Genomic DNA, 22,110 nt, shown 5'->3' with positions numbered 1-22,110 from the left:
TTCCTTGGCCTGCTTTTAAGGACTGGCTTTAATACTCCTAATGGCTGGGAGCAAGTTTCAGAGTCTCTTCTGATATCCATTTTGATTTTTTCTCTCTTTATTGTCTTTTTTTTTTTTTTCCTAATTGTGCTTTAGGTGAAATTTTACAGCTCAAGTTAATTTCTCATTCATAAATTTTACACAGACTATTTCGTGACATTGGTTGCAATCCCCATGATGTGACAGCACTCTCCCGTTTCCACCCCGGTCCCCTGTGTCCATTCATCCAGTTCCTGTCCCTTCCTGCCTTCTCATCCTGCTTTTGGACAGGAGCTGCCCATTTGGTCTCATATATTTGATTGAACTAAGAAGCATGTTCCTCAAGTGTGTTGTTTTTTGTTTTATAGCCCTGTCTATTCTTTGTCTGAAAAATGGGCTTTGGGAACGGTGTCAGTTCTGGGTTAGCAGAGCATCCAGGGGCCATAGTTTTGGAGTTTTTTCCCGTCTTTTTAATGGCCTTTTGCTTTCTTCATGTATGATGTCTTTGATATCATTCCACCAAAAAATCATTACAATTCAACTAATAAGCAACATCAAGATAAAGGGAGAAAATATTGAAGTTGTTAAGGATTTCATTTTACCTAGATCCATAAGCAACGCCCATGGAAGCAGCAATTGAGAAATCAAACTACATATTGCATTGGGCAAATGTGCTACAAAAGACCTCTTTGAAGTGTTAAAAAGGAAAGATGTCATCTTGAGGACTAAGGTGCTCCTGACCCAAGCTATGGTGTTTTCAGTCGAATCATATGCATGCGACAGCTGGACCATAAATAAGGAAGACTGAAGAATTGATGCCTTTGAAGTGTGGTGTTGGCAAAAAATATTAAATATACCACTGACTTCAGAAGAACAAACAAATCTGTCTTGGAAGAAGTACAGCCAGAATGCTCCTTAGAAGCGAGGATGGTGAGACTTTGTCTCACATACTTCGGACACGGTATCAGGAGGGATCAGTCCCTGGAGAAGGACATCATGTTTGGTAAGGTATAGGGTCATCGAAAGAGAGGAAGACCCTCTATGAGATGGATTGACACAATGGCTGCAAAAATGGGCTCAAACACAGCAGTGATTGTGAGGATGGCACAGGGCCTGGCAGGGTTTCCTTCTGTTGTACTAGGGTCAACTTGACTAGAAACCAACTCCAGGGCTTAACAACAACAACAAATTGCTGGAACTGGAGTCAACCAACACACCATTAACATGCAGATTCTCTCCACTGTTGCACCTAGGAGTTTCTCCTGCAACCCTCACCCAACCTATTTGCATTGTAGAGGCTGTTACCTGCTACACTATCTTATACTGACTCTTTTTTCGAGTGCTTGTTTTACAGAAAGCATTCAAGAAATTTTTAAAAGAAAATCAGTGTTGCTCTGGAAAGGTTAGATAGGAAGCTCAGGGGTCAGTGGGTTTATGTCAGTGGGGGAGGAACAATTCAGAAATGGAGGGTGAGAATGGTTGCACAACTTGAAGAATGTAATGAGTGTCACTGAATTGTACATGTAGAAACTGTTCAATTGGTGTATGTTCTGCTATGTATATTCTCAACGACAAGAAAAAATAAAACAAGCTATTTTTAAAAAATCAGTGTTACTGAAAACAATTATGTCTTTATATTACGGCCCTCACTTCATGGTATCAGAGACTTCCTACAGCTTAAGTGTGTCTTTCTTTTAGTATATTCTTAAAGCGTCCCTCCCTTAAAATGAATGATATATTACTGTATCTTCCAGAAGTTTTATCTACCTAAGAAACAGCAGGAGGACTTGTATAGATTACCATAAATGTAAATTCAGCAAGAGATTATATTTTAAAATAAGTATGAATTTAAAAAGAGTGTTCTGAAAATGCACATACATACAATGGAATATTACTTAGCCATAAAAAGAAGTGAACTTCTGATAAGTGCTACCACATCTGTCATTGAAAACATGCTGAGTGAAATAAGTCAGTCACAAAAGGACAAATATTGTATGATCCTACCTATATGAGATATCTGCAATAGGCAAATGATAAAAGACCAGTTATTAGTGCTTACCAGGGGCCGGAGCCCTGGTGGCATAGTGGTTAAAAGCTACGGCTGCTAATCAAAAGGTCCAAAGTTCAAATCCACCAGGCACCACCTGAAAACCCCCTGGGGCAGTTCTACTCTGTCCTATAGGGTTGCTATGAGTCGGAATCAGATTAACTCCACTCATTGGCAATGTGTTTGGTTTTTCGGGGCAGGAGGGAGGGAGACAGGGAGAGGCACTGCCAAGGGGGCACGGAGTTTCTACTAACAGTGGTGAAAAACTTTGGAAACCGATGGTGGTGATGGTCGCACGACAGAATAAACGTAATCAACGTCCCTGAATTGTACATGTGAAAAATGTTGAAATGGCAAATGTTTTGTTATATATATTTTTACCACAATTAAAAAAAAAATGTTCTGTGTTGTGAGAAAAGTGAATTTTCTAAACAAAAAGATATTTTTGTTTCCTAAATCATATCATAAAACTTTCAGTGTTGTATCTTAAAAAAAAAAAATTCAAAAACATTCTGTGCAGCTTGTCTGAATAAAGACAAAATAAGAATCTCATAACTTCGTAGCAGTAACCTTTACAGCTAGGCAGGGTCTTGACCAATGAGAAAATGGAGATTCAGGATTCCGTGACTTGCCCAAAATCATACCGTTAAAGGCGGAGCCAGGACCAACCAGCTGTTGAACAAAACTCAGAGCAAGCAGAAGAAGATTCTGTTTTTAATTTTAGGAAGAAATGCTATTGATCCTTAGGTAAAATTGACTATAAGTGACTAAATTGACTATATAAATGACCTGACCTGATCTGGTAAGAGAAGACAAGAATTTCAATGCCATACACAAAAGAGATACAGAGAGAGTCAGAGCTCTTCCCTGGGCACCACAGATTGCTACCTGACAGCAAACAGTATTCAGATTTTCACTGGAAGACGCAACTGTGTAAGCAATTTTAAGGCAAAATTTTATGTACAGTACAGAAACACTTCAGCAACCTCCTCATTTCCCATCAAGAAAAAAAAAATCAAAGTCATTTTTTTTTTTTTTAAATGCGCTTAATTTTTGTTTTGTAAAGAAGACAGACCAATGACTGAAGTATCAGACTGGCTGCTAGGTGCCATACTGAGTCCCAGAAATGAACGGGCATTATGAATAACTTCTTCAAAAGGAGTGATGAGTGTGTAATCAGCTTTCTTTCTTTCTTTTTCTAGCCAAGGACCCTTGTCATCCATTAGAGCGGTAATCAAGAGATGTAAGTTTGTTTTTTCCTCCTCTGTGTTTTCTTCTGTAATAATTTTAAATACTGACTGTTAGATTTCCAGCAAGTGACTATATTTGTTGAATCTTACAAAGAACAAGAGCAGCTTCTCCTAGGGAGTTATAAACCATTTTCAGCCAAGCAGCTAGTTTTTCAACTCCTTAAAAAAAAAACTTCTATTTATCAATAAGCCAGTTCCTCAGAACAATAATTTTCTTTTATAGAACTAAGCTATTTTTTTTTTTTTTTTAAATCTGGACTAGGTAGCCAATTTCTGTGATTTAATGTGTTAAGTAAATTTTCTGTAGGTAGAAACGCCTGATGGGTTTTAAAGATATCAACCCCTGTCCTTTTCACTTCATTTGCTTCCATGGGTTCTTTTCACAGTTTTTTTTAATCTGTTTAAATGCCTATGAAGATAGACTCACACTTACACAGGGAAAATAGAAGTGCCATGAGTAGATTTCCCTCCAAAATGGCACATTCATACTTCTTCTTTCTACACTTGGTTGAAGTTTTAAAGTCTGCTCTCAGTGCAGAATTTTAACACTCTCTTTAATAAAATACTCTGGAAAGATCCCTTTTCCAAATAAGATATGAATTACCTGTTATGGAAAAAGATAAAGACAGGACTTTCAGTATTTTAGATTTTTTTTGGTTTTCTAAGGCCACCATTCTGAAGAGAATGTAGCCTATTTTGAGCAACATAATTTGTAAGATTCACTATGAATTTAAGGAGCCCTGGTGGCACAGTGGTTAAGCGCTCAAAAGATCAGTGGTTCAAATGCACCAGCCGCTCTGAGGGAGAAAGATGTGACGGTCTACTTCTGTAAAGATTACAGCCTTGGAAACCCTATGGAGCAATTCTGCTCTGTCTTATGGGGCCTCTATGAGTTGGAATCGACTAGACGGCAATGGGTAATGGGTTAGTATGAACTTAGGATATCCACAGGTCATGAACAACATGCGTTTGAACCGTTTCAGTGAAAAGTTCATAAGGTGGCAATACAGAAGAATATTCCACATTTTTCCCCCTCCAGTTTTTTCCTTTGTTGATGAATTATAAGGATGTGGGAATCATGAAGGGAATTCAGGTGTAAAAATGAAAAATTTTTGCCAGTTTTACATGCCTTAGAACCTGTCTTAGCTACCTAGCAGTGTTATAACAGAATTAACACAAGTGGGTAACTTCAATGAACAGACATTTATTTTCTCACAGCTTAGGAGGCAAGAAGTCAGAGTTCAGGGTGCTGGCTCTACAGGGTCACTCTGAGCTTGGCTGCTAACCAAAGTGTCGGCAGTTCAAATCCACCAGCCCTTGGAAACCCTGTGGGGCAGTTCTACTCTGTCCTGTTGAGTCACTAAAGTCTTTCTGTCTTTGTTGGCTCTGAAGGAAGGTCCTTGTCTCTTTTCAGTTTGTTTTCCTGGGCCTTCTTCATGTGGCTTGGCATCTGTCTTCCTCCATCGCTACCTGCGTCTTTGTGCCTATCTGCTTGTTCTGAATCTCAAAGGTGATTGGCTTAAGACACACCCTATACTGATGTGGCCTCATTAACATGACAAAGGAACACATTCCCAAATTCAAGTGGAACCACAAGTATAGGGGTTAGGTTTGCAACACATATTTTGGGGGGACACAATTCAATCCATAACAGAACTTTTGGGGTGAAGAGAAATAGATGGGGAGAGAATTTAAGTTGGAAATTAGGGCCTAGAATTTAGGCAAGAATTTCTTGCTAGATACATAATTTGGAGGAATTGAAGTTTCAGGCAAAATTCTGGGAGTAGTAAAACATGTAGGGGATGCAGAGAATGACAGAAGACAGTATCCTGGGAACTCTTGCTGTCTAAGGCCAAGCTATGCCTTAAGAGCAAAGGATACAGGACACAATGAACCTGGCGCTGACGAGGAGAGGCCTTCGTTCATTGAGTCTGGGTCCTCCCTTTGTTCCCTGGCTTCTTATTTTACCTCCCTCTTGGATTTCAGGATCTCTTTGTTAGGGATTAGCGTGCTGGTGGCACAGTGGTTAAGAGCTTGGCTGCTAACCAAAGTGTCAGCAGTTTGAATCCACCAGCCCTTGGAAACCCTATGGGGCTACTGTGTCCTGTATGCTCACTATGCGTCGGAATCAACTTGACGGCAATGGGTTTGGTTTTTGGGTTTTGTTAGGGATTGTAATCTGAACATGACTTGCCATAGTTCTATACTTCTTCCAGGCTGGATCTTGCTTATACTGGGGCCCCTATACCATGGAAGGCTTGGAGAAGGTCGCTGAAGCAGTCAACAAAGAAAGCTGAAACAGAATATTCAGAGTAAGAGAAAAACCAGGAGACAGTCTGTGTTAGAGGTCAAAGGAGGAGAGGATTGGGTACGCCACAAACAGGCTTTAGTGTTGCAACAAGGTCAAGCAGAACAAGGTTGAAAATAGATCATCGAATGTGGTACTTAGGGGGTCACCGGTGACCTTTGAGAGAGCAGTTTCAGTAGAACATTGAGGTGGGAAGCCAGCCTTCAGTTTGAACAGTGAATGGCATATGTGGAAGTGGGGGCAGCCAGCTCGTTCATGAAATTTCGTGGTAAACAAAAGGAGAGGAAGGGGCTGTAGCTTGAGAAGGGAGCAGTGTCAGGCAAAGAGGGGATTTGAACATGTTCACGGGCTGCTTAGGATGAGGAAGATTGGAGATGTTTCTAGGTAGTGGGGAAGGAGGCAGTGGAGAGATCAGCTGGGAGACTGAGAGGAGAGAAAGCAGGTTAACAGGGCCCCAGCAGAGAGAGCAAGAAGGACGAGAAATAAAGGGAAATCCTTCCTTTAAGGTAACCCAGTTGTCTTGTAATTCTTACATAGCAGTAACTTCATCAACCAAACCAGACACCAAACCCAGTGCCGTCGAGTCGATTCCAACTCATAGCGACCCTATAGGACGGAGTAGAACTGCCCCATAGAGTTTCCAAGGAGCGCCTGGTGGATTCGAGCTGCTGACCCTTTGGTTAGCAGCTGTAGCACTTAACTACTACGCCACCGGGGTTTCCACTTCATCAACATGATAGAACCATTTTTGATCGTGTTTATTCCTCACATTTAGGCAAAAGCAGGTCCTGTGTGACACTGCGTAAATACATTGTGAGAAATGACTGTGCCATCTCCTTTTCTCTTTTTTCTGTTTTGCCCATCCTGTTAAAAAGGTTACACATAATTTCCGTCTTCCCAACCCATTGAAGTGTTTGCTTTACTAGTCCAGACTCAGCCAACACATTTCAGATCCTTTCTGAAGGATTTCTGGTTCCAGACAAGCCTTAGGATCCTTCTTTTTGTGTGCATTCTTGTGATCCCTAAATATTTTTGATAAAAAAATTTAAGTAGCTGTTTCTGGAATTTCATGATCTCCCTTTCGTTAACATTTTAAGAGAAAATCATTCTCCAGAATTCAGATTTAGGTAATATTGATTGCAACCTGTAAGTCAGGAGGTGGTTCATATGCATTATAAAATAGCACTCTGTGTAGCAGGTGTTGGAAACCCTGGTGGCGTAATGGTTAAGTGCTACAGCTGCTAACCAAAGGGTCAGTGGTTCGAATCCACCAGGCGCTCCTTGGATACTCTGTGGGGCAGTTCGACTCTGTCCTATAGGGTCGCTGTGAGTCAGAATCAACTCAACGGCACTGGCTTTGTTTTTTTGGTTTGGTAGTAGGTGTTAACCCCGTCTTATAGAAGGGAAGAGAACTGAGTCTCAGGTTAAAGGACTGGCCATAAGGTATAGCTGGGCTGTGAACCCAGATGTTCTTGTTGTCATGTCAAATGCATCTGTCTCATGTTCTGTCCCAACCAAATGTAGTTAGCGAGCTATCTTTTATTGTGATTTTCATTGATAAGGTGGTACCATAGCAAGGATGCTTGTACTGTAATAATCCATCTATGCATTCATTTCTTTTGACCATCATTTGCTGGACAATTTTGAAATATTTAGAACCAGGACAAGCTCTTCTGGCTCCCCAGGAGCTAAACTGCTCCAAGAAACCAACTGCACCCTACCCGACTGGGCTGTGTGACCTGGGATAATTCACTTAACTCCTCCAGATCCCAGTTTTTTTGTCTGTACAGCTTGAGTAGGATGATCTCTGAGGGATCTTCGAGGCCTGTGATCCTCCTGGAACTCGGGAGGATCCTTTCTTGGTGCTAAAGTTGCAGATCCACATCTCAACTCTTCTATGTTGTTTTTGTTGAGTTCTGACTTATAGTGACCTTACGTGTAACAGAACGGACTGTTTTCCAGTCCTGTGCCATCCTCACAGTTGCTGCTCTTTTATAAGCATCCTAATGTGAATATGGAAACCCCGGTGGTGTAGGGGTTAAGAGCTACGGCTGCTAACCAAGAGGTCGGCAGTTCAAATCCACCAGGGGCTCCTTGGAAACTCTATGAGGCAATTCTTCTCTGTCTTATAGGGTCGCTATGAGTCGGAATCAACTCGATGGCAGTGGTTGGGTTAATATGAATATGTTTTGTACTTAGCAGAATTTAAACATATGAACTAGAAAAGTTTGAAAATGATTCTGTAAAATGAAAGGATAACTTTAACTGAACATACTGCCTGCAATCTGTGACATTAACCCAAAATGCATGAGAGACTTAACAGCTTGTGGCAGAAGTTAAATGGCACACGTTGGTCTATGTAGACGTTGGTGGTAAGTCCAGTTCTCCTGGTAACACCTACGTCAGATTTATTTAATCTCAGAAAGTCAGAATGAGATTTATCAACCAGTCGTTGAGAAATTAACAGGAAGAAATTGTGAGACATGAAAATCTAAGATGTCTCTAGCTATTAAACGTGTCCAACGCCGACAGAAAGTGTCAGTTGTTCTACAAGGGTCAAAAGAGAAAAGAGAGATTTCACAGAAGATGAGTGGTTGTTAAAAAACAAAAAAAGAAGGAAAGAATTCCTAGTAGGAGAGGGGAAAGCAGTGAGTCTTGGGGTACGGAGGAGGAGGCGTGTATGACCGTGACCCCTTCTCTCCCCTCCGTCTGCTGCATCCAGGGTAGGAACGCACCACTCTGCTACCAGGGACCCTGTTCCTCACGACCTCTGCTGTGAAATGGCAGAATCAGGTTAAAAGCCACCAATTTTGAAGAACATAAATCGACTACTGAATTACCTTTTAAGTATTTTTCATACCTTCAGATTAATCTCTATGGAAGTAGCAAAATTGATTTTGCAGAATTGTTTTTTGATTTTTTTTCTTTTTCCCGCTGTTGTGAAGAACCACAGGCAGATGTTTTGACTCTGGCTGTATGTATGGAGTGGGCCCTGGGTGCTGCCGATGGTTAATGCACTCGGCAGCTAACCAAAAGAATGGAGGTTCAAGTCTACCCACAGCCACTTCGGAAGAAAGCTGTGGTGATCTGCTTCCAAATAATCAGCCACTGAAAACCCGAGGGAGCACAGTTCTGCTGTGACGCACACGGGGTCACCATGAGTCCGAATCGACCGGACAGCAGCTGGGGGAAATGTGCATGGCTGTCCTGGTCTGTACAGACCTAGCTGTGTAGCAGCGGATTTCTTTACTCTGTGACTATGGCTTATCAGCTTTGCTTTTCCCTCTCAGTGTGTAGAGCATATAAAAGCAGTGACATGCCAGGCAGTCTTGCTCCTGAGCTCCTTTGAGAGCTTAGGCAACTGGGTTCACTCTTTTTTTCTCCCTTTCCTCTTCTATAACCCCTTCTTTTTTTCCCTTAGCACTCATGAATAGTACACAGCAAAAATGCCCCGTGGAAGAGGTATGTTTGTGACAATAACATGATGTCTTTTAAAAGTGCTGTGTCGGCTGATTCTGGCTTTAGTGATGGTGGTGGCCTGATGGTAGCACATTCAAGTGAGCCTCTGACTTACGAAAATCATTCTTATGAATCAGACACACCGCTCAGAGCGTTAGCCTCTCTGTCCTCTTTATTCTAGTAGACAAAGCACGCCTCAACTTGGTGTAGCTCTTGATAAAGATGTGACAGTTTGCCCAGTTAATTGGCCTAATAACTTGTTTAGTGCTTGTGTTCTGCCTCCTAGTTCATTGCATAGTGCCTGGGATCTTAAAAGCTTGCAAATGGCCATCCAAGGCACAGCAGTTGGCCTGTATTCACCTGGAGCCGTAAAGGAGAGTCAGGAATAGAAGGAGGATATAGAATGTGTGGCTAATTACCTCCATGAACAACTGCCCCCTTTGCCATAAGACTAGCAGAACTGGATGGTGCCCAGCTATCATTACTGAATATTTTGATCAAAGATTCTATAGAAGAATCCTGATCAAAAGGGGGAAAGTGTAGATCAGAATTTTAAATTCTCATTGACTCTAGACTTCCTGGAGCCATGAAGGGTCAATGAACCCCTGAAACTATTGCCCTGAGGTAATCTTTAAACCTTAAACCTAAAATATCCCCTGAAGTCTTTTTAAAACCAAACAGTAGTTTAGCTTAACTAGTAAAAAAGGCCTGCCTTGAGCATTATGCTCTTTTAAGAACTATCTATATGGGACCAAATTGACAACAGCAACTTGAAACATTAGATAGGAACCAACAGGACAGTGAATTTATGTTAATAAGGAGGAACAATTCAGAAAAGGAAGGTAAGAATGGTTGTACAACTCAAAGAATGTAATCAGTGTCACTAAATGGTACATGTAGAAACTGTTGAATTAGTGTATGTTTTGTTCTATATATTCTCAACAACAACAAAATAAATACAATTTAAAAAAAGCATGACAACACCAGTAGGGAGAAAAATGTGGAACAGGACTTCAAATTCTCAAAAAATCCGGATTTACTGGGCCAATTGAGACTGGAGGAATTCCCAAGACTTTTGCTCTGAGATACACTTCAAACCTTGAGTCAAAACTATCCCCTGAAGTCACCTTTTAGCTAAATAGCAGGTTAGCTCTGTACTTCTTTAAAAAACCGTCTACATGAGACCAGATGGTCAACAAGAACTCTAAAGCATAGCTGAGAAGGTTGGGAGGCTGTGAGACTAGGTTATTGGGAACAGAACAACTAGAATGGAAAGAATGAGACTGTTTGATGCAATGTGAAAAATGTGACCAATGTCACTGAACAATATGTGTAGAAATTGTTGAACGGGAACCTCTTTTGCTGTGTACACACTCACCAAAAATAAAGTAAAATATTTAAGAATGTATATAACAGTCTTTCAAACCAGTTGATGATAGGAATATAGGGCATCCTCCAATTCGAGATCTAGGGGTTTGGTTTCCGATGCCAGCCTAGTGTAGGTTCAGCTGTCACAGCGCCCACTGCAGCCTACATTTCCTTCCTGCCTCACACCTCCGCTCCAGCTTTGGCACCCTCCCTCTTCAGAGAGATCAGTAAACAAGGAGGAGACAGAAAGAAAAGATATATACCTCTAGCCCCTTTCAAATCAGAATTGAAAAAGTAGAGTATTGGAGAAATACGAAGGCAACTGGTAGAGAGAGTTTATGGCCGAAACAAATTCCCTTTTGTGCACAAATCTTTACGGTTCGGCATTTGAAGGTTGGTTATTTTTTCAAAGGGATCTTTAGAATGTGTTCCTTGGAAACAAGAATAACATTCTCTATTACTCAAAGGGATCTTTAGAATGTGTTCCTTGGAAACAAGAATAACATTCTCTATTACACAAAAATGGACCCCACATGTGCCGTATTTTCCAAATTGAGTAAGACTTGATTTGACTTTTAAAATAAAATTTAGAAAAAATTTAAACATCTAGCTTTTTTAACTTGAGCCTTGAGGGAAAAGTCAGTGCTATATATACAATAATATGTGCTATAACCATATTTATATTTATAACAGTAATTTGGAAATCCTGGTGGCATAGTGGTTAAATGCTACAGCTGCATACCAAGAGGTCAGCAGTTCAAATCCGCCAGGCACTCCTTGGAAACTCTATGGGGCAGTTCTACTCTGTCCTGTAGGGTCGCTAAGAGTCAGAATCGACTCAACGGAACTGGGTTTTTTGGATTCCTTTGACAATAGAGTTATAAACAAATATCACAAAAATGTAGTCACGTGGATAGAATAGGTATTTGAAAAAGTTTTTCTGCCCATTGTTATTTCGTGTCATTGTCTTAATGCCTTACCATAAAATTTTTATTTAATAGCTGTCTTCTTTGTTTCTTCCTTCTTCAAATTATTTTCAGAACCATAGAATGTGTTTTGGGAAGTTTTTTGAAATCTATACTTTCTTATGCAATTTAAATATATTACCATAATAAACAGATCATATTTTCTTTTCTACTGATATTAAAATCCATACATTCTATATGATGTCAAGTATAAACTAACTTTTTTTCAGTAGTATACTCTAAAAATTTGAACCTTTGTTGAATGTACTGATTTTGAGCTATACCAATTTATTCTTCCTTCTCTAGCTTCTCGGACATCCATTCAGAGTGAGCTTCATCGAGATAGGAGGTACGGTTATGTTTATAATAGAGGACATACATTCTGTTGATAAGTTAAATAAAACTTTGTTGTCAGTTAGCAAGTTAAATAGCTCTCCCTTCCTAAGCCACGTATTATTGTGTTCTGCCCCATCAGTACATTTCCTAACTTAATCTACACGTTTGAGGGATGATGATTTTGCTTGAGAGAAGAGATAATACAGGCCTGAAAATGTTCTTTTGACTGTAATTATTTACTGACGTCAGTGTTAAAAAAATGTTTATTAAGCAACTGCTATGTGTAAAGCATTGCTGTAACTGCTTCTAAAAAACACTTTGTACCTCACAGCTACTTAGTGAATGTTACATAAGTAAATGAGTAGATGACAGGGTAGAAAATGGAATGGCAGGGTAGAGGAAAGGAAAAGGCAGGCAGGCTGGATAGACAGCTGGATGGATAAATGTCTGGTTAGAGGGAGGGAGGGCGTGGAAGGATAGAGGGAGATGTGAGTAATGGATAGATGGAAGGAAGAACCAGTCAACTGGCAGATAGGTGGTAGAGTGGGTGGATGGACAAATAGAAGGATGGAAGGGTAGATAGGTGGATAAAAGGATAGATGGATGGATGATGGATGGGTATTTATAAGACATGATCCCTGCTTTCAAGTTCCTTACAGTATAATATAGGGTAACTAAGAGCGAGGACTTCGGTGTCAGATAGAACCAGGTTCAAATCCTGGCTTCTCTACTTTTTTACCATGTCACCTTAGACTAACTACTTAACCTCTCTTAACTTCTATATCCCATCTATAAAATGAGTCTAGTAGTACCTACTTTATAAGGTTGTCATAGGATTAATGCATGTAGAGTGCTTAACACTTAACTAAATTGTAACTCATTATTCTTGCTATTTGGTTAGACAAAAGCTATAAGCAGAGGTTCTTAGGGAAGGCAATTCAAGTTTAACTAAAGATTCTTTTTGCCATTTCACAAGCTAGTATGCGAGTATGTGTGTGCAGATTTTGATAATGACAGTGCTTTTTGATTTTTAAAATCTCATTTGATTTTCTATAGAGTGATATAGAGAAGTAAAGCAGGTTTCACCATGTTTATGTGTCAGATAAGGAAACTGAGGCTCAGAAAGTTTGATTTGCTCAAGGTCACACAGTAAATATTTTTTAGAAAATCAGGTTGAAGGTAAAATTAAAACGTGAAAATATAGAATTAGGTTAAGAAAACAATGGAAGAAGACATCCCTAAATCACTGCTACTCCTTAGTATTAAAGATTAATCATCAAACCATATCTAAAACTGACCAGGAACGCAGACATCTAAATCCTAAACACTTAACAATAACCTTGAAGGGAGGCAGAAGTGGGGTGGGGCAGAACAGAACGTTCTTTTCCCACGGTAATTTTTGTTTGAGAGCGTGTGCTTTATGACAGCAGAAAGCCAAGCAGTTCCATTTGACGAGTGCATCTTCGTGCTTTAGGATATATTCATGTTTGTCCTGTAGGCCAGATAACAGAATCCTGGAATGAGGAGATGACACGGCCCTGAATTAGTCTTTAGGAGCCCTTGGGTGACATAAACAGTTAAGCGCTCAATTAATAACTGAAAGGTTGATGGTTCAAACCCACCCAGAGTTGTCTCAGAAGAAAGAAACCCTATGGAGCCATTCTACTCTGCACATGTAGGGTTGCCATGAGTCAAAATGGCAGTCCTTATGCTTATCAGCCCTGGCAGGGCTAAGTATACTCAGGGTACATCGCTTACTTTCTGAGGTCAGGGTCTTGGATGATGGCTGCCATCGGTCCCCTTGAAGCCTGTCTGGGTGCTCTGTTAGAGACAGCTCAGGCTGGACAGTTCATTTCTATGAATGTGGCAGTTCTTACCTGACTTGTGTAGGTGGCGGTGGTTTTTTAAATCTTTGAACATTTGCAGATAGACAGAAGCTTGTTTCCAACCTGTAGTATCTCACTGAGGCTTCTGTCTGCAGGCGTCCAGAGATCACCATCGTGGCAGCTGAACCGCTGAGGCAGACCTCTTGGTTCCCGGGAGCCCCTCCCCCAGGATTGGGGTTTCCCCCGCCTTCTTCCGCAGGCCCTTGGAGACCCAGTGAGCTTGTTCCTGCTGAGGTGAATAAACATCACATTATCTCTTTCCATTTTATTTTTAAAATAAAGTTCAAAGATAACAATGAGACTTAATGCACCTTGGCTATTTGCCACAAGATGTCTGAAGTCTTCGTTTTTATTTCGCAGCTCCCGCCTTCTTATGAGCAAGTCATAAAAGAAATCAACCAAGTTCAAGTTAACACTACAAATAATAATAATGCTGCTGCCCCTGCAAGGCACACTATTACTTCTGCAACTCAGACGGACTTTTCAGAAGTAGACAACCAGCTGCCTCAAAGTAATGCAAGTAATTTGTCCTTCCTGATTCTGACAGACATCTAGGGAAGTAATCTGTAGGCTTCTACAAAAAAAAAAAAAAACTGCTGCTGTTGAGTCGGCTTCTAGCCTTTAAAATAATTTGAATTTCGTACACAATTCACTGGGGTCTGCTTCGCAGTCAGCGTGATCACTGCGTGCATTCTTTATTTGGGTGGGCCATGATTATTGTCATAGATCATTTGGACAAGTCATAGCCCTAATCTCCTGGGCTCACACGAGCTCATAACACAAAAACATCATCTGTTTAACTCTGATGCCAGCATTGAGAAGGATATTATATTTAGCACCTAAAATTTGTTAGGATGCTAAGGGCGATTGTCATCTTAGGCTTTAAGAACGCCTTGTGTTAGGGCAGCAAAGATGAAAATAAGTTACTTTAGAAAAGTAAAGCAAGAAATGCTGGAATTTTGACAACCAAAGAGAAATGGCTTCTTTGATAAATCCAGTGAGATTATAAAATATTATATAATGAGTATTTGTTATATGAACAAATATAGGTTAAAGAACCCTTCTGCAGGAAACTCAGTATAAACCTTTCCCCAGTGAAATTGGGAATTGCTTTTTACTAACGAAGGAAATCAACATCCCTTTAGTTCTCATGTATATTAAGAAAATATAGTCATCTCCTGTGTTTTGTTTTTCCTTCTTTTAAATGATAATATTGCAACTTCTTTTTGTCCTTTTGGTCTTGTCAGCACTACAGGCACCTCTCAAGCCTCTTCAGCCACCTCTCAAGCCTCTTCAGCCTTCCCCAGATGTGGCGCCTTTAATAGTCTTTGATATTTCCGAGGAACAGAATTGTCCGGGAATCCCCAGTGCTACAAGATGTCCAGTGCCAAGGCCAAGATCAAAAGGCAACCTCAGACCAGTCGCCAGAAGTACTCACATTAAAGAGCAAAGTCACCAGAAGATTAGTGCCACGGCCAAAGAAGCCACGCCTTCCCCAAGCCTGCCCCGGTCTCTGTTGGACAATACCAGCAACTTGGACAGTCAGGCAGTGATGAACATTATGAACACAGAACGAAGCCAGAATAGTATTGTCTCAAGAGTCAAAGCATTTGAGGGTCAGACAAATACAGAAACCTCAGGACTGCCCAAGAAGCCAGAAATTGCTCCCCGCACAGTCCCCCCAAGGCCTCCTGTTTCCTCAGGGAAACCTTCCGTGGCTCCCAAGCCAGCTGCTAGCAGAGCTTCTGGAGAATGGGACTCCTGGACAGAAAACAGGCTCAAGGTGGCCTCCCGGGAAGGGCTTGTCGCACGCTCTTCACCTCAAGAAGCAGGCAGCATCCCAGTAACCAAACCTGAATTGCCAAAGAAACCAAATCCTGGCCTTATACGAAGCGCTGTTCATGAGATTCCGGTTGGGGGTCCCATGGCTGAAGGCCCTAATGGTGGGAAGAAAGTCCCAACTCCTGCTCCACGCCCTTTGTTGCCGAAGAAATCAGTTTCCTCAGAAAACCCCACCTGTCCTTCACTGAAACCAGTCACTGTTCCTCCCCGACTCTCAGTGGCGTCACAAGCCAAAGCATTCAGGTCCCTGGGAGAAGGGCCCCTGGGCAACCCCCCAGTTTCAGTTCTGCAGAGCAAGCCCCCAGGAGACATCGATCTTATCAGCTTCGATGATGATGTCTTACCCACCCCATCGGGGAACATGGCTGAAGACTCTGCCAGTTCAGACATGGTTCTGGGTAAGTAAAAATCAGAAGTGGAGGGGAATCTAAACTCATCATAAACAAAAAACCTGTTGCCATGGAGTTGATTCCAACTCATAGCAACCCAATAGGACAGAATAAAACTGCCCCATAGGGTTTTCAAGGAGCAGCTGGTGGATTTGAACCGCTGACCTTTTGGTTAGCAGCCAAGCTCCTAACCACTGCACCACCAGCACTCCATCATAGGATATGTTATACATGGTACTTACTGTTTTAGTTCTCAAGACATGAGTTACCGAGGTGTGTGTGCATGCATGGACAGATAGGGAGGAATGGAGAGAGATACAGAAACATGGAGCTGGGTGGGGGATGGAGACAGAAGAAAGGAAAATATGAGGGTAGGGGAGATGAGACCGGGAGAAAAGGGAGACCCACACAGAGCAGAAAGGCAGAGAGCAAATGTAGAAATGCAAGATTTGGAAATTTGTACTTAATTCATTGATTGCCACTACAACCAATTGTTGTTGAGTTGATTAGGGCCCCATGTGACAGAGTAGAACTGCCCCATAGAGTTTCCTCGGCTGTAATTTTTATGGAAGTAGACTGCCACATATTTCTCCTATGGAGCAGCTGGTGGGTTTGAACTGCCGACCTTTTGGTTAGCTGCTGAGCCAATAACAATATCGCCACCAGGGCTCCTCAGTTACTATTATAGGAGCCAGGAAAAAGCAGTCTGGGGCAGGTGGAAATTCAGGTTTCACATTGGAAGGACCGAGAGTGTTGGTGGGACATGGCATTAGGAGGATGTAGGGGGAAGCTTCTCAAGATGGTGTCTTAGTAATGTCTAACAGTAAGAATGCATCAGACCAGACCAGACTCGTTGCTGTGGAGTTGATTCCAACTCATAGCGACTCCATAGGACAGAGTAGAACTGTCCTATATGGTTTCTAAGGAGCACCTGGTGGATTCGAACTGCTGACCTTTTGTTTAGCAGCCATAGCTCTTAAACCACTACGCCGCAAGAACACGTACACTGTTAAAATAAGAGATTTATTGAAGGTTTAAAACAGTTTGAACTGGGGACACGTCTGATCTCACAAAGTGAAACCATACGTTGTAAAGTGGTGGAGTTACAGAGGCATTTTTATGAGGCAAAATCAGGAAGCAGGAGGTGGGACAACTCAAAGTAGGGGCTTTACAGCGGTTGGTTGGAAACATGTATGTGGACTATTTGAATTGGCTAATTTCCTAAAGGAGCCTGAGTGGCGCAGTAGGTAAGAGTTACAGCTGCTAACCAAAAGGTCAGCAGTTTGAATCCACCAGCTGCTCTTTGGAAACCCAGTGGGACAATTCTACTCTGTCCTATAGGGTCGCTGAGTCAGAATTAACTCCGCAGCAACAGGTTTTTTGGAAACCCCGGTGGCGTCGTGGTTAAGTGCTATAGCTACTAACCAAAACGGTTGGCAGTTCGAATCCACCAGGCGCTCCTTGGAAACTCTATGTGGCAATTCTACCCTGTCCCATAGGGTCGCTATGAATCAGAATCCACTCAACAGCAATGGGTTTTTGTTTTCTAAATTACAGAAATACATGACTAAGTGGTAGGGGTTTAAAGGGTGTCAAAAGGTAATTTTAAGATTTTCTCTCTAAGAACATTCTGTTAAAAATAGCTTGTTTTGAATAAAACATTTCCTGAGGGCTGTCAGCTTCTTTGTGGTAATGCATTTCTGGAGGGCTACTGAAGGGATTCTGATAAGGGTCTAGCCTCAAGACCCTCCCATAGGAGCATTTTTTTCCATGTCTTTAGTTTAACCACAGAGAAAAAACATTTCCTTTCTTATGTACTTAAGTCTGTCTAAAGGTTAATGGTTGCAGGAGAGATAAGCAAAAGCTAAGATGGAGCTGGGGTTCAGGCCTAGGCCAGTTATTCTCATACCAGTCAACCATCTCAGTTTTGGCACTCTCACACAGTTACCTAGTGTTGTTGTAACACAGATACCACAAGTGGGTAGCTTTAAAGAACAGGAATTTATTGTCTCTCAGTTCTGAAGGCTGGAAATCTGAATTCAGGGCTTTGGTTGTAGAGGAAGGTTCTTTCAGTTTCTGGTACCTGCCGGCAATCCTTGGCAGTCCTGGGCTTATAGAGTCATCTGCCTCTGTCTTCACTTGGCGTCTTCCCCCGTGTCCATTCTGCTCTTTTTATGGCATCACTAAGAAAGGATTAGGTTTAAGGCGCACCCTATTCTGGTATTCCCTCGTTAAACTAACAAAAGAAAACCCTTATTTCCAAATAGAGTCTCATTCACAGGTACAGGGGTTAGGACATCAGTATAACTTTTTGGGGGACACAGTTCGATCCCTGTCAGACGGGAAGTCATACAGTGGCCCCCAAGAGACTCCTCAGGTTGATGCAGGCCCCCGGTGGGAGTGCCAGGAGCAGGGCCACCCCTGGAGGAGGACTCTGGCAAGAGCAATGCAGGGAGGGAAGACCCAGCCATATGTTGTTGCCTTTTTTTCTGTTATCTTCAGGGAACATCTTCCCTTGGGAATGCAAGGGTTTGTAAATAACATACAGTGTTGTGGATTTGCTGCCAAGATCAGGACAATTAAATCTCCCAAAAGGCAGAGAGTGTTTCCTTCCTCTTGCTGTACAGATGGAGGGTGAGATGGTAAAGCTTACCTTTGATTTGAACTAAGCTGCTCTCCCTGTCATCAGTAAGATTCCTTTTACTGCTCTTCACCTGTTTGGGGTAGAATTTGTGAACATACAAGCTTAATAGTGTTTTCCAAAGGTTAACTGTCATCTTATAGATGTTTAACGTGGATCAAAACGGTATAAGCTCTGTGATTTTGAAACCAGAGTCTTCAAAGCACAGTTGTGTTTCAAATGATAGCAAGTATTCATTAAATATTTATCAGGCACATAACATTGTAACTGAAAAAAGATGCACCTTTTTCCACTTTTCAAGTCTTTGTTAATTTCATTTTCTTCTTTAAACCTTTTTTTGTTTTGTTTTGGTGTTAAAGGTTCAGGGTAGGACAAAGAGGGGTGAACCCAACAGCAGCAAGTGGTGGAAATGGTAGAAATTGGGGGTGGAAATGGTACTGGCCAAAGAAGTATCTCTTGCCTAGACTCTATGGGGATGACAACTTGGTTAGGTAATTGCTGAGGATTTATTCTGTGTCATCAAGCACCTAATTATAGTCATCTTCAAAAAGGAAGGTCAACAATATACACTGAACATGAATACAGTTCCATGCTTCATGCTCAGCCTTTTCTTATTTCTACCACCTCGTGGCACCACATTTAATTAAGGGGGCAGTCTGAGCAAAATGTGTAATTTGCTTGCCCTACCTGACTTTAATCATTGCTCTTGACTATGGTTTATACTGAATGAGCACTTTATCTTCTTTCCAAACCCACTGCTTCTCCTGTGTTCTGTACCTCACTTGATGACACCATCACATATCCAACATCCCTTGGGGAAACCCGGAGGTCATCCCCTTGGCCTCCTACCTTGCTACACAGTGGCTAGCTAGTTGGGCTGGAGTCACACAAGCCAGGGCCCACCTCTTATTGCTGTAAGACTTATGTTGTTTACTTTACCTCACAATGCCTTGCTTTCCTCAGTTGTAAAACATGACACTACTACTCTGCGTAGAGTTGTTGCAGGGATTAAATGTGATCATCAGGAAAGCCCTATCGTGTTGTCTGAAACACAGGAAGTGCTTATTAAGTAGTAGTTATCAATGGTTGGAGTTCCTGGTTGGTGTAAACAGTTAACACACTTGGCTGCTAATTGGAAGTTTGGAGGTTCGAGTCCATCCGGAGGTGCCTCGGAAGAAAGGCCTGGTGACCAGCTTCTAAAAAATCAGACACTGGAAACTCCATGGAGGACGGTTCTGCTGTTTAACACACAGGGATGCCATGAGTTGGGATCGACTGAATGGCACCTGGTTTGATTTGGTTTTTGTCTTTATTATGGTTGGAGTCCCTGGATAGCGCAAAAGGTTAACTCACTCAGCTGCTAACCAAAAGATGTTGGAGGTTTGAGTCCACCGAGTGGTTTCTCAGAAGAAAGGCTTGGCAATCTCTTTCAAAAAATGCAGCACAGTTCTACTCAGACACACAGGAGGTTGCCATAAGTTGGAGTCGACTCAGCAGCAACTGGGTTAGTTGTTATTTTTATTTTTTTTATTATTGGTGGAGTCCCTGGGTAGTGCAAAGGGTTAACATGCTCAACTGCTACCCATAATGGTTGGAGATTCGAGTCTACCTACAGGTACGTTGGAAGAAAATCCTGGTGATATACTTCCAAAAAGTCAGCCATTGAAAACCTCGTGGAGCACAGCTCTATTCTGATACACATGAGATCGCCATAAGGTGGAATATCGACTCAGCGGCAACTTTTTTGTTTTATTATAGTTACTTCCCGCCCTTCACATCCAATTAGTTACCAACTCCTGCTGGTTTTACCTTCTGAACAGTTCTTGGATCTGCCTCTTGTTTCCATCCCTCCTGCTACTGCCCCACTTAAGGCCTTCTTGATCTCCTTCCCAGATTCCTGTGGTGGCCTCAGACCCATCATCCTTCATTCACATTGTGGCTACCCAAGGGATTTTTCTAGAGTGCATGCTGGACCTTGTCCTTCCCTGCCTGTTGTCCTCCAGGGGCCTTCAGGATCACCTCTAAACTCCTCATGCTGTGGAGGGATTTTCATTTGTTTTTGGTTTTGTTTATTAATTTGCTTTGGGGCTTGGTGACTTTTTGATGATATTTCAGTTGCATTGTCTTTGTAAATAAGTATGGTAATCTCTGTGAAGCTTTGCCTAATCATCCAGACATCAGCCACAAAGTAGGAGAGAAATAAAGGAGAAAGGAGAGACAATCACAAATACGTCTTCCTTTCTTCTCCTCGTCTCTCACAAATAAAGAAAATCTAATAGAAGAGTGTTCGTGAAATGAAGCTACCTTATTAATCTCAGAAAACAGAGATTGGAAAACACTGAAGCTATGAGAACACTGTAAAGATTAGAAAAATTATTAAAGGAAAACTCATAAAACAGGCAATTTAATATTGGATTCATTTCTTGGGTAGAATGCCTTCCAGGTTAATGTAATGGAGCTAAGAAGTGTTAGCAATTCTCCTTCACACCTTTACAAATCATACCCAGTTGTCAAGGAAAAAGCAGAATGCATCTGCTGTCAGCCCCATTATCCAGACCAGAATAATAGTTTAGCAGCCAATTTCTGCTATTAACAGAACTCAAGGGAAAGAAATGACAGAAAGCAAGCTGGAGATGGTGAAACTAATTATGATGACAAGCATGTTATTAGAGACAGGTAATGGGCAGAGGAGTACTTTATCATCAGTGTTTTTCTCAGCCCGGTAATGAAGACCATGCGGATATAGGTGTAGGGAGACCTGCCTGCTTGGCAGCAGGTGTAGAATAATGGGTTTTGGTGTGAGGTGCTGGAAGAAGAGCTGAATAAACGTTGCAAATAAAAGTAGAGAAAAATGCCATCGACTTCCCTTAGATTTGGATAAAAGATTCTCCTGGAGATGCTTTGTGGAGTTTTTGGGTTTTGTTTTTGTAGAAGCAAGAGCAAAGAGTATGTGGTCGATGAACTATGGCACTCAGGTCCTTAACCATATCTGGGTCTCAGACCCTTTTGCGAATCTGATGCAGCCTGCAAAACTTCCATCTCCCCTGAAAATAACCCTGGGACATACATACATGTATGCACAATTCAAGATAACAGTTTCCAGAGCTTCGAGGACCCATTCTGGGCCCCAGATTAAGGCTTCCCACTGTGGAATATTAGAAATAACCTTAAGTGGGCTGCTTAAATGAGCTATAGTACATCAGTGAGACGGGTTGACACCGTAGCCACAACAGTGGGCTCAAACAATATCAAAGGTCAGGAAGATGCAGCAGAAAGAACCAGGCAATGTTTTGTTTTATTATACGTATGGTTGCCATGAGTCAGGGCTGACTCAATGGCAACTAACAACCACAACAAATAGGATGGAATATTGTGTGGTTATTAAAAGGAGGCAGAGCTGGCGTCTCCTACTGTGCTCCAGCCTCCAGGATATTATAAGTGAGAAGCACAAAGGGCATAATAGTTTCCATGCTGTTGTAGCTACTGTTTGTGTTAAAACTCATACACATACAAAGATGCCATGTCTTTGGAAAGATGTACAAGACGTAGGTCACAAAGGTTGCTTTTTGTGAGGAAACTGGTGGGAACCTGTCAGAATTGC

The 22,110-nt window shown here is 41.7% G+C and overlaps 1 protein-coding gene across 5 annotated transcripts in view; it reads left to right on the top strand.

Moving 5' to 3' along the window:
- The window catches only part of SH3D19 (SH3 domain containing 19), a 230,561-nt gene that overhangs the window by 159,071 nt on the left and 49,380 nt on the right, over positions 1-22,110 (top strand). For all 5 annotated transcript variants that reach the window (XM_064267567.1, XM_064267568.1, XM_064267569.1 and 2 more), the window contains exons 3-7: positions 3,268-3,308; positions 11,722-11,764; positions 13,733-13,871; positions 13,998-14,148; positions 14,885-15,877. In XM_064267567.1, coding sequence (XP_064123637.1) covers positions 3,268-3,308; positions 11,722-11,764; positions 13,733-13,871; positions 13,998-14,148; positions 14,885-15,877 — 1,367 coding nt within the window. The remainder of the gene's footprint in view (positions 1-3,267; positions 3,309-11,721; positions 11,765-13,732; positions 13,872-13,997; positions 14,149-14,884; positions 15,878-22,110) is intronic.

This window comes from Loxodonta africana, chromosome 13 (assembly GCF_030014295.1).
Source record: "Loxodonta africana isolate mLoxAfr1 chromosome 13, mLoxAfr1.hap2, whole genome shotgun sequence".
In the NCBI taxonomy this organism is placed as follows: domain Eukaryota; kingdom Metazoa; phylum Chordata; class Mammalia; order Proboscidea; family Elephantidae; genus Loxodonta; species Loxodonta africana.
Note: the sequence above shows the minus strand (reverse complement) of the source record. Positions and strands in the feature narration are given on the sequence as shown.